Genomic DNA, 12,477 nt, shown 5'->3' with positions numbered 1-12,477 from the left:
GCTTTTTCTCGCCTCTTGGACCCTTTTCAGGACCCTTTTGTCCGAACTTTTGTTTCACCGGAAAGTAGTTCTTGATATTTTCCTTTTCGCGCTTTTGGTAGCACACAGCGGTCCGGCCCCACTGTACCACACAGCCTAAAAAAGCATGCTATGCTACAAAGCAGCATTTGAGAGTCAGATAGCAAGATATCCTCATAGTACTACTACTAGTAGACATTTCTTTGCCATTTTGGCATGTAGAAGGATGCAAACCACACTCATTCCAATATTCCCCTTTTAGTAATGAAAGATGCATACCCACTAGATCGCTATGAGTGATAGTTTTAGCGGAATCAAGAATTTATCAACACGAGTTTCCTGAGTGGTCACACCGCTCTATCAGAGGCTTGCTTGTTTCACTTCACCTCCTATGGCATATTTCTTGAGGGGAAAAAGAAAGTAGCAGAAATTTGCTAAGAAAGAACGAGATTCCAAGTTCAAGTGCTTAAAAATGCAGACTTATAGAACCATGGAAGATGAGCCAGAGGAAATGCATTCTGAGTGTCTTGCCATTATGACCCTGGCTACCGAACATCTCTTGTTCACATTCTTCGACTTTCGATGTGCCGGTTACTTTAGCGATATCAGAGTACTGCTGGAAGTTCTTTCTGGTACTGACGGCCAATAAGTACATGAAGAGAGCTTCTTCTCTCATCCCAATCATTTCATAGCTTGGGGATGAAGCTGCATTGGACCTTGGATGTAGCTGAATTGTTGAACAGATTTTATCCAAGGAACTATATTATCTATTGCGCATTTTCTCTGACTGATAATTCAGAAGAAGCCTCCAACTTAAATAGCGTGGATCGCGTAGAATTTCGCTGCGGGAGATTTTCTCTTCCAAGAAGTAGCTACATTCGTAGTATAAGGGCAGAACTTTGAGTGGAAGAATTAGTTTGTGTAAGTAAATAAGTCTTTCAGAGAGAACAAGCAGTTTGCATTTTTAGTAATGCATTAGAGGAAGATATCTACTATTAGTGTTCCTATATTTAAAAAGAATAGTAGTATCGAAGTGCGATTACAGGAGGAAGCAATAAAGACCTGTCTACAGCTACATAGCAAAGAGATAATAGCGTAGCATAGGTACAAGGAAATAGTACGCTCTCTTCAAAAATAAAAAGAACGGCAAATGATACACTGCAGTAGGCATTTGCTCACACCCACTCGCATAATTGTAACTCACTCGTCACAAGATTGAGTGCCGCCGGCCGAACAATGTGGCGAAAATCGAAAAGGGGGAGGGGGAAAGGGGGGCTGTAAGGTGGAATGTGAAAGGGGCTAAAGGAGCATATAGCGGAAGTATGTATGTAGTTGGTGTACTTGATCTTTGTTGTCGGTTATTAGGCACAAATTAGGAAACGTGACAATCTAGGTTTCTTGGGTACGACTATGCTTAGAACAACAGCGTTTACTTAAATGTTCTTAAGCTCATGGAAGGTAAAAGGTAGGCCAAATGCAGTGCGTCTGTCTAGAGTGGAAAGCTCCGAGGTCCTTTACTACGTAATTACGGAGTGGCGTCGCGTGGCCACTACATGACTCGGAAGCTGACAGCTGATAAGCAAACGCCACATCAAAGCACGCCACGAGACTAGCGCAATCCGTTGTGTCGGTCGCATTAGTACGAACCAAAATCCACAAACGAAATCCTACTCAACGTCCTACTTGCGATCTACTTTGCATAGAAACACCCTTTCGGATACTCTTCTTAGAAGATTGGCCGGATGACTTCATCACCAACCTCCTGCTGATATTCAGACTAGGGGCTTGTTCGGCCGTATAACTGTGGTATCGGCCCGGTAGGTATGTACCAACGGCACTAGAGCTGCGGAACGGAGCTTCGGCAGGTGAATTGAACGGAACGAAGAGCTCCGTTTGGATTGAAATCACCACAACTACACAGCTATGGCGCTACTAGCGTAGAACTAGTCTACCATCAACCCATATAGGTATAGCGAAGCCGGGAGAGCAAAATGGACTTGCAAATTCCCGTCCAGGACCCAGGTAATTCATTGGGTCCTGCTACAATTCCTCTACACCGACACACTACTGTCAGTGGCTTCTTCTACCCGTATCCAATCAACCTACGGATAAACAGAACTATGATAGCGAAATCCAACAGGCCCTGATGGATGTATCAATTCCCGCTTGGACATCAGATACCGCCCCCGGTCACCCGTCGGCCGAATTGTCTTCTCTTTCCAATCGATCATTGGACAACGCTCAGTCTACGGGAGCCACGATGCATGGGGTTGCGGTAGAGTTGAAGCGTGATAGGCCGTTGGCGCGTATCTAATCGAGGGACTGCCTCCTTATCTACCCCACCGGCCCGCGTCTCATTGCAGACACAATGGCTCGACTCGTGTACAGGCACAAACCATGTCACTGAAAGCTTCCATGCACCCTCTCGAAGGTGACATGCATACGGGAACCGTTGTTGGCTGACTTTCGAACAAAACCGTCGCTCAACAGCGATGATGCATGTGTTCGAATTTCTACAAGGGAGACATCAAACACACTTCCCTTCTATCCGATCCCCGCACACTTTCTCTCATCTCTAATCGAATGCCATTGGCCTTCGAAGCCGAAGTTTCCGAGACTCCACCGGAAATACGAGGAACACGCGCCACATCATAAGCACCGTGACCATGGAACCCTAACATTCCAAGCTTTATCAAGACCTGCACTATCGCTACCAAAATGTCGACCATGCCGGAGTTGGAAGGCACCAAAGCTTAGCCAACAACTCTATATCCATTCATTGCGCGGCGTGTCCCGAAGACCAGTTAGACCCTTCACCCCGCTCGTCCCCAAACTGCAGTAGTGTTCGTGGCGCATCAGATATCATTCAAACTAGGGTATCTGATTGGTGCCATTGTGCCGTGCCCATTGCTCTATCTAGAAGCTGCTCCATAGATAGCTGGCCGAGGCAATATTCGTTTGCGAACCTTGAGCCGTCGAGCATGTAAGTATCATGCCATTGAAGATCAGTTATAAAGGACCATGGTCCTGGGTATTTCTGCAAGGGTCATCTCCTCCATTCTCTATTCCTGTCCAACATCGAAAAGATGTCGCCCAAAGGCTTTGGTAAGAGGTTGGGCTTCAAGAGGTCAACAACCGAGAAGGACCCTGTCACTGTTAGCGAACAAACCAATGACACCCACGGAGAGACATCCAGCAACGGCGCCTCGGACGTTCGCGACATCAGTGAAGCAGAGGCAAACCAACGCCTAAAAGCTTTCCGTCAAGAACACAAATGGGACCCTAACCTGCCAGACGAGGCGGTTGACATGGTCGATGCCGCCACTGCAGCCCACGACCAAAACGGCGAGGCAAAGGTTGTTGGAGAAGTGATCGAGAACTCGCCATATCCTGAAGTGAGTTGCAAGAATGTCTAAATACCTCCACATGGAACTAATTAAGACAACAGGTCCGTGCTGTCGTTCGAAACTACGATGACGACGTTCCTGCCAGCACCATTCGCTCATGGGTCATTGGTCTCCTTATGACCACCGTCTGCTCATCAGTCAACGCACTCTTCTTGCTGCGTTACCCCCTTATCAACATCGGTCCCTACGTTGTACTGCTGATTGCCTACCCGATCGGTATCTTCTTCGCCAGAGTCCTTCCCAACAAGGAGTTCAGCATCTTCGGGCTCAAAGGAAATCTCAATCCAGGACCTTTCAATGTCAAGGAGCACGTCATCATTGTCGCAATGGCCAATGCTGCCTTTGGTGGTGGCGCTGGATACTTTGTCGACACTGTCGTCTCACTCCGCAAGTTCTACAAGTTCAACACGAGCCAGTTCGGATGGGGCTTCAACACGCTTTTTGCTCTGTCCACCCAATGTCTTGGGTTTGGTCTAGCAGGTTCCGTCCGAAAGTTTCTTGTAGAACCTGCTTCCATGATTTGGCCTGGCGCGCTCGTCAATGTCGGTTTCATGTATGCTCTCCATGACCACGGGCCGACTGACCCTACGACCACGCACGGCTGGTCCATCTCGCGGTACCGAATGTTCATGTACGTCATGATCGGTATGTTCATCTGGTCTTGGCTCCCAGACTTTATCATTCCTGCATTCAGCTACTTTGCCTGGGTCACTTGGGCCAAGCCCAACAATGTTGTTGTCAACCAACTCTTTGGACAGAGCACTGGTCTCGCAATCGGCTTCCCGTTTACCGGGTTTACTCTTGACTGGGCACAAATCAACTCCTTCTATAACAGCCCACTACTGAGTCCATGGTACGCACACGTAAACACTTTGATCGGTGTTGTTTTCTTCGTCTGGATCATTGTTCCAGCATTGAGCTTTACCAACACTTGGTATGGTGACTACGTGTCAGTCTTGCAAAACAGTATTCTCGACAATACCGGCCAAGTCTACAACACCTCCAGGATTCTCACTCCTGATCACCTTGTCGACCCTGCCAAATATGAAGCGTACTCGCCTCTATTCTTGTCCACTACTACTGCACTCAGCTACGGACTGAACTTTGCTAGTATCGCTGCACTAGTCAGCCACACCTACCTCTTCCACGGTTCCGAAATCTGGCGCCGCTGGAGGTCCGCATCTGGTGAACTGGATGATATTCATATGAAGATTATGCGAAAGTACAAGACAGTACCCACATGGTGGTACCTTGCACTACTCGTTGTCATGACAGTCTTTACCTTTGTATCCGCTCTCGCTTACCCTACTGGCATGAAATGGTATTCTGTCATCCTCTCTCTCGTCATTGCGACCGTATGGACCATTCCCATAGGCATCATCCAGGCCTTCACCAACATCCAAATGGGTCTCAATGTCTTCACTGAGTTCATCATCGGATACGTACAACCAGGCCACCCCATCGCCATGATGATGTTCAAGACATTCGGTTACATCGTCATGACTCAGGCATTATACTTCTGCCAGGATCTCAAGATGGGCCACTACATGCACGTTCCCCAGCGCTCGATGTTCGCCGCGCAGTTTGTCGCTACTGTCTGGTCTTGTCTGTGCCAGCTCGCCACCATTGAATGGGCTCTAGGCGCAATCAAGAACGTCTGCACTCCGTTGGCATCCGGATCATTCACATGTGCCTACATCAAGACCTTCTACAACGCTAGTGTCATCTGGGGTGCTGTCGGTCCCAAGCACATATTCTCCGGAGACTCAACTTACAAGAACCTCCAATGGATGTGGCTCGCGGGCTTTGGTGCTCCATTCTTGGTCTATGGTGCTTCCCGCATGTTCCCTAAGGTCAGCTTCATTCGCAAAATCAGTCCGCCACTTATCTTCGCCTCCCTGTCTTACGTACCTCCGTATACGTCAATGAACATTGTAAGTTATTGGAATCTCCGCCCCCCCCCCCCCCCCCCCCCCCCCCCAACTTTTTAGTTAGAAACATACAAGACTAATATGGTTACAGCTTTCGTGGGTTCTCGTCGGCTACATATTCAACAAGTTTATCCGCGGCAAGTACCGTGGTTGGTGGATGCAGTACAACTATGTCACTTCGGCTGGTATGGATGTCGGTCTTGCCATCTGCGCCATTGTGATTTTCTTCTGCGTTCAGCTTCCCGGTGCAGCAATGCCCGACTACTGGGGCACGACTATCGTCACTACTACGCTTGATGGAGCTGGAGCAGCCATCCGCAAAGTCCTTCCTGAGGGCGAGTACTTTGGTCCCAGGAAGGGAGAGTGGAAATGGTAAGACTTGGATATTGAGGTGTTTTATATAATGATATCTACGTATGATGGATCAGATTTTCTAAAGTGATTTAATTCTATGATGATTAAAATGCACCACTGGGATGTCGTTTTGCCTAAGACCTGCCGACCATGTCACGAATACCTCGAGGTCTTCTCTGGTCTCCGAGATTTGTTCTAGGCAGTACGATAAGCGCTGATAACAGCTAGCTGTGAGAGTTGCTCATAATCGAGCACGAGTAAGCGCTAGGTCTGTCACTATGAACCCTACGAATGTCAGTTGGGAGATAAACTTTTAGGTGAAAACTTTACTCACTCATGGCCAATACACAGTCGAAGGATGTGGCAGATGCAGAACTACCTTGTACAACCTGGCAATCCAGACCCGGCCGGGCTAGTCTTTTGAGTAAGCCCATATCGAGACTCTTGTGAGTTTCCAATACTCTACGTGCAATACAGTCAAAATTGCTGGTTCGATGTGGAATTGTTGCTAAAGATTGAGAATAGTGGCGCTACTAAATCATTTTCCTTTGCACCATTTCGTTGCTGACTCGTAACGAAGCCTGCGCTATTAACACGCCCAAAAAATGCTAGAGTAGGCTAGGGTTTTGCATATCCACTGCGCTGTAATAAGAGGAAACACATATCTATTGTCTCTTTTGGATGATGTCAAGCACAGTAACCAGCAAAGCAAGGGGCGCAAAAGTGGTTCTGATCGTACAACCTTTTTGTGAATAGCTAAAATACTTTAACTGGGATGCTTCCCCAAGAAAGCGTCAACCATGCCACTACTTCCCTGATCCAGGATTTGAGGCTCATCTCGTCCCGCATCCGAGCTAATACAATACGTTACAATAGAGAGCTCGTGAATTCCCTCTTGGCTAAGAAAGTCAAGTATCAGTGGAATCTCATTCTGGCATGTACCAACGACAACCAGAATCATTCTATGGCATCCAAATTCTGATTGAATACTTCAACCGTTGAGACGCGCACAAGATGATCTTTTTCAGCAATATTCATTCCCATTTTGGCATTCGAGTTACATATTTATTGAGTTTGATGTCATCAACAGCAACACGTGCATTTGCGAAAGTAACTTGGTCAGAAGAGTAACCACATGCAATCGTCGGCACGGCACCAATGGAGCTCGAAGCAAAGGAAATCTGGAGCATAAACCGCCCGAAATCACCAGGCTGCTGTAACATGAATTGTAGTATTTTTGGCGTTCAGTTATCAGTGCTGTGAGTGATCCAAAATGCTGTGGTGAGATTCGGAAGATGGGTTGAAACATGTAGCGGTGTTTTGAAGGCAATACGGCAATCTTGAGTGTATTTTTACCAATCTCATCATTTGTGCGATACTGCTCGTTAGCGGCATATCAAAACCAGATATTGAGAAAAGCATAAGAAGATGCAATGGACGAAATTGCTGTTTGATGGTGAGCATAGAAGGCCACACCGAAGCACTAATCCCAAGTAGACTTAACCTCGGAGAAGAAAATAATCTGCGTTTGTTGACTATCGCAGATGGTTTACTGAGCTCTATTAAACATACAACATGTCTAATTAATAGCTAAACTCTCTCGTCACATTTGCTCCGTCCGTTCCCAATTGCCGTATCTTCTTGTTACGCCATTGGTAGTAAAAGCGCAAGCCGACACATCCAATAGCAACCATTATCAGCATCGCAAAATTGGTCCAATGCCCTGTCGGATATCCTGACTTCTTCTCGTTTGCTTTGTATATCCATACGCCAACAATCTGGCCGGGAGCACCCCAAGAAACATTGAGCGCGATCGCCAGTCCTGTCGCAGCAGTGCTTTGCATGTTGGCGCTCAACCAGCCTAGTAGTGGTGGAATACACGAGAATGCACCGCTAGCCGCAACGATCAAACATCCATATCGCGCATGGAAGGAGTCAGCAGGGAGAAGTGCGGACGCAAGAAAGCCGATTGCACCGATGGTGGATAAGGCGGCAGCATGCAATGCACGGGCATTGAAATAGTCCGATGACCAAGCAGTGATGATAGAAACTACATACGCAACTGCATATGGAGGAACTGTCATGAGCTGGGCCTGAAGATTCTCGTATCCCAAGCCGGCAGTAATGGTCGGAGTGAAGAGCGATAGCGAGCTGAATGGTGCAGAAATACCAAAGTAAACGATGTAATGCACCCAGAGACGGCTTTCGAGTAGTGTTTCCTTTGCTGTCTTCCAGGTGAGCGGAGGCGCATTACCCTTTGAGCCCTCATTTTCCAAACGTGCAACAGCCAGTTCTCGTTCGGATGTCGATAGCCATGATGCTTCTTCAGGATAGTCTGGCAAAAGTAGCCATACCGCAACCGATGAGACGCACGAAGGAATTCCCTCCAATATGAACAACCACCTCCAGGCAGAAAGGCCGTGTACCATTTTCATGTGCCCTACCCCATAAGCGATCGCGCCGCCGAACGCCCCCGCCAACGTCGCGCTCGCCAAAATGATCGCAACACGGATACTTCTTTCGTGCGCACGATACCAAAACGTGAGATAGTATACCAAGCCGGGGAATAGGCCTGCTTCAAACATACCCAGGACAAAACGAACCGCAGCGACAGTGGCATAGTTGTTCGCACCACCAAGTCCGATTGTGCAAGCGCCCCATCCAAACATAAGCAAGGCTATCCACCGGCTCGGCTTGAATTTCTTTAGGAAATAGTTGCTCGGCACTTCGAACACGGCGTAGGCAACGAGGAAGACCATGAGGGCGATTGTAAACTGGTAGTTGGTCATGTGCGCTTCTTGCAGGAGGGAGTGCCCTTCGTTGGCGTTGAGGGTTTTGGCATTGCCGATGTTGGAGCGGTCGAGAAAGCAAAGGAGGTAAATCGCAGCGCACAAAGGAATGATGCGCAGATCTTGTTTCCATATCAAAGCCCGGACAGCCGCAGAGTTTGTTTCTTCGATGGCATCGATGTTTTGAGTGTCCTAGGTTTCGAGTTAGATTTGTAATCGCATTAGAATCTAATCGTCGTGCTTACTGTGTATTTGTCTGATACCTCGCCGTGCTTCTCTGGGTCGTGCTGGAAAGCCATTTTCTGGGTTTCTCCTGTGAGACACGGTGTGAGAATACAAATCCGAGCGCTGCAAGAAAAATGGGAAGTCAAGGACTATAGCACGTACTTAAGCACCACCAAGCAATGCTTAGTTCGCTTATGTGCATCCGTGCCTAAGTTGCGGATTTGTTGATCCTTTGAATTAACGCATTATGGTAGGGATACACACCGCTAACTTGTATGTGGAGATCGTTCCGCAGCAAAGCTGTGACATGGCTGGTTGGACCCCGCATACTATACCTAACCGTCGCTTGCCGTTCGCCTTTGCTCCACACCCTTCGGGAATTGAAAACTGTCCACATTGTATCCCAATCACATGCAGGTATGCCGAAAGGTCAGATGCCCCGGCGGATAAATCAGAGTCGTGCTATGGCAATCTACGCGGTTGGGCTCCCTGCAAGAAGGAAACCGTGTACTCCTGCGCAAACTAATATCTTTGATAATACCAGCAGAATGAACAGGAGTAATAATAGAGACGTATACTCCTTGTTGTTGTTCCACTGAAATTACTTCTCTTAGACATTAATAGAGCTCTTTTGGCGTCTTGACTAGATACGTTCCATTATTTTGGTGCTGTTGTGTGGTGATGTTGTACACTACCCCGACTATTGCAGTTGAAATAAAGTTCACATATCCGCTTTTTTTGACTTTTCCCATTTCTTTTGGTGCTATTAAACCGCCATCGTATGTGAAATTAGAGTGCAGCTTCTTCCATCCCTACAACTGCCAGGAAAATTAATCAGTCGAGAGGCTTGGTTGACTCGACCTTGATTAGACTGATATTTACGTGTTCCAGGTGATGTGTTTCGAGCTTCTAATTGATCTGGTTTTTGTTTCGAATTAAACAGCGGATAGAAACCACATTTATTAAATAGAATCTACAGTAGAAACTGCGTAGCTAGTTACTGCCTTTCCTGCTGCTGATTTGATGAGTCACGTGAATAGTCACATGATTGTACACGGCAGTGATATGATGCCTTTACTTCACCTCGACTCCAATATGTGTGCTTCCTGCCTATACACTCATGGTAAATATGATTTCTGTATGTGTAAGAGAATTGCAGTGAAGAGGTTGAACGAATATTAGAAGAAAAGGACATATGATATCCAACGGAAGTTCAATAATAGGTTAACAAACGCCAAGTTAGCTGATAGTGCCCAGGAATTCCAACAAGAAATATCAGTTATACAGCGTCATACCATAATACAAGAAACTGAATCAAGTGCATCATAGCGACCTTGTCCCCTTGTCAACACTAGCGGTGAAACTGGTGTACATTTGCTAACAAAAGCAAATCAACCTTCCAATTTGTCCACGTCTTCACACAGAGACTTGAATAACTTGGCCAACTCACCGCTGTCAAATTCGGACATGGTAGTTGCGGAATGTATGTAAAAAACGATAGGAGAAATACTTGGACTAGCTGAATGGAGAGTTCAGACTGCAAGGCTACTACCAAGGCAGTATCAACGACTTCAAAACTGCAAATAGCCCTTGTATGTACAGCAGCCAGAATCCATATTCAAAATGGATCTCGAGCGTCGCCAGGCATACCCGACTGGATCAGGATGGTGTTGTGGAGAAGAGCTAGCATTGTAAGGGCCACAAAAGGCTAGTGCAGGAGCTAATGCATAAACGTGACCAACAAGAATGACGTTGGTAACAGGGTCCAAGCTCCGCCCCAGCCTCACATGGAGTCGCAGCCGCTATCTCTAGACGCCAACCTGAACCAACGAGCAGAGCTCCACATTCCTCCTCCACAACTATCTCCAAACCCTTTCCTCAACTGCAGGACTGTCATTTTGAAGTTACTTCTCACGCGCCCCTCGTCCAATCGCTGCCAGCCACCGCCGCCATGCAGCTCACCACGCTCTTCGTTGCCGCGCTGAGCGCCGTCTCTGTCTCCGCCTCGCCTTCGTGGATGGGAGGCGACCAAGTCGTTGTAAAGGAAGAGTACAAGGTGCCGGGCGATAACCCACTGTACTTTTGCGGCAACCCGGCCGATGACATCCTTACCATCGAGAAGGTCGACCTTAGCCCCAACCCTCCCCAGCCGTACGTGCCTCCATCTCAACGTCTCCCAGCCTCACCTGTCGCGACGCTTTGGTAGCGGGGAATCTTGTAAATTGGGACTAACGCGTGTACAGTGGGCAGACGCTCAGCATCAAAGCCACGGGAAACTTCAAGCAGGAGGTTGGCGAGGGTTTTAAGATGCACCTCCAGGTCAAGTATGGCATTATCACGCTTATCAACCAGAACGCCGATGGATGCGACACCATCAAGAAGGGGGATCTTGACTGCCCGCTCAAGAAGGGCGAAATGAGCCTGACCAAGGATGTTGATCTGCCCAGGGAGATTCCTCCGGTGCGCCCCCTGAATCCTTCTTGGACACTACAAGACGATGCTAACAGTACCATAGGGTCAATACACCGTTCTTGCTGATGTATTCACGGAGGATGGGGAAAAGATCACCTGCCTCACCGCCAAGGTTGCATTCCACCGGTAAATGTCACCAAATTTACTTGGACACCATCACACACGACGAGCAACAACGGTGTCTGATATTCAACGATGCAGAGGAGGGACGGAGGAGAAGACTGCCAACAGTGGTGGCAACATCAAGTTTGGTGAGCCACGAGTGCAAATGTCTGGACCCTTAGCAGACATGGTGCGGGAGCGGTTACGACGAAGGAACGAGCTGTGAGAATGATACGAGCTATTCATTTGGTAAACGCGCAATGTCAGTGCTGTATTGGGTTTGGCGCATGGTTTGGATTTGTTGTCAAGTTTCTGGGCCACGCTTAATGTAGATATGATTGATATGCATCCGTGTATGGCATTTTGGGCTGTTTCAACTTGATGGATATCATTCCTCAACTATTTCTACGTGATATGCATGCGCAAATCAGCATCTAGCTAATATGGCTCGTGCTAGTACCATTGCTTGCATGATACGTTGTGTACATTCGACTGGCTAATGCTCCCCCAAGCATCTCTACTCTCCGAACAATCTCCTGACGCGCTTCAGCACACTATCCTTCTCAGGGTCATAGGGGTGATCCTTGGACGGAATCTCAAGCAGCGAGGGGAAGGCGGCGGTGTAGCTCTCAACACGGTGTCGTATCCTCTCGGCAATCTAGCGCTTGTCAGCCTATTGCTAAACCCAACTTTGCAATCGCATGATGCAGCGACATGCTCGCAAACGGCCAGCGATTCAACGTACATGCTGGTTAATAAGCAGAATGGCAATGTCCTTGCGCTCGTTGGTGAAGCGATCGAAGGCGGCTTCGATGGCCGACGTTTCGGTCTTGCCGTCCACAACCAAAAAGTTCTTTTGGCTGTCTGGCGGCTGGGTAACGTGCTGTAACATTCATTAGACTTTTACACCATTGCGATATTCAAAGAGAGTTATAGCATACGCCTACGCCCGCGAGCAACATGCCAGTGCAAGTGTCCTGCAAACAGTCAGTCAGCTTCCCGGAGACACTCAGTCAAAGGGCACATGATGTACGCACCTCATCGCCGATAACAGCGAGGAACTGTCTGTCCTTGTATTGCGCTGCCGGTGCTGCCATGGCGGGATGTGTTTGGAGGGCAGCTGTGGTGAGGTCGGAGCTTGGCTGGGGAAGCTGCACGCCGTCGTCATGGGGCGCTAGT

General features: G+C 48.0%; 5 protein-coding genes across 5 annotated transcripts; 3 read left to right on the top strand and 2 right to left on the bottom strand.

Annotated features, from left to right (window-relative positions):
• The first annotated feature begins 3,066 nt into the window (after positions 1-3,066).
• PSV08DRAFT_361881 (OPT oligopeptide transporter protein-domain-containing protein) lies at positions 3,067-5,833 on the top strand. Its single transcript, XM_014226080.2, has 3 exons — positions 3,067-3,413; positions 3,467-5,359; positions 5,448-5,833. The coding sequence occupies exons 1-3, from the start codon at positions 3,105-3,107 to the stop codon at positions 5,730-5,732; spliced, it is 2,487 nt and encodes an 828-aa protein (XP_014081555.1). The 5' UTR covers positions 3,067-3,104; the 3' UTR covers positions 5,733-5,833.
• A 1,436-nt stretch (positions 5,834-7,269) lies between these two features.
• On the bottom strand, positions 7,270-8,798 carry PSV08DRAFT_201665 (major facilitator superfamily domain-containing protein; the record flags this gene model as incomplete). Its single annotated transcript, XM_014226079.2, has 2 exons — positions 7,270-8,691; positions 8,745-8,798. 2 exons carry the CDS (start codon positions 8,796-8,798, stop codon positions 7,294-7,296), a joined length of 1,452 nt encoding a protein of 483 aa, XP_014081554.1. The 3' UTR covers positions 7,270-7,293.
• Positions 8,799-10,566: 1,768 nt separating this feature from the next.
• On the top strand, positions 10,567-11,717 carry PSV08DRAFT_294484 (ML domain-containing protein). Its single transcript, XM_014226078.1, has 3 exons — positions 10,567-10,875; positions 10,968-11,184; positions 11,240-11,717. The coding sequence occupies exons 1-3, from the start codon at positions 10,676-10,678 to the stop codon at positions 11,324-11,326; spliced, it is 504 nt and encodes a 167-aa protein (XP_014081553.1). The 5' UTR covers positions 10,567-10,675; the 3' UTR covers positions 11,327-11,717.
• On the top strand, positions 11,280-11,527 carry PSV08DRAFT_294494 (uncharacterized protein; the record flags this gene model as incomplete). Its single annotated transcript, XM_066092598.1, has 1 exon — positions 11,280-11,527. Exon 1 carries the CDS (start codon positions 11,327-11,329, stop codon positions 11,522-11,524), a length of 198 nt encoding a protein of 65 aa, XP_065949226.1. The 5' UTR covers positions 11,280-11,326.
• On the bottom strand, positions 11,643-12,409 carry PSV08DRAFT_294480 (ATPase, V1 complex, subunit F). Its single transcript, XM_014226077.2, has 4 exons — positions 12,336-12,409; positions 12,240-12,275; positions 12,044-12,181; positions 11,643-11,956 (listed from the first exon to the last, which is right to left on the bottom strand). Exons 1-4 carry the CDS (start codon positions 12,393-12,395, stop codon positions 11,816-11,818), a joined length of 375 nt encoding a protein of 124 aa, XP_014081552.1. The 5' UTR covers positions 12,396-12,409; the 3' UTR covers positions 11,643-11,815.
• Positions 12,410-12,477: the final 68 nt, after the last annotated feature.

The sequence above is a fragment of the Bipolaris maydis genome, assembly GCF_028858645.1.
Source record: "Bipolaris maydis strain C4 unplaced genomic scaffold PSV08scaffold_6, whole genome shotgun sequence".
Taxonomy (NCBI): Eukaryota; Fungi; Ascomycota; class Dothideomycetes; order Pleosporales; family Pleosporaceae; genus Bipolaris; species Bipolaris maydis.
This window is presented reverse-complemented; position numbering and strand designations above follow the sequence as displayed.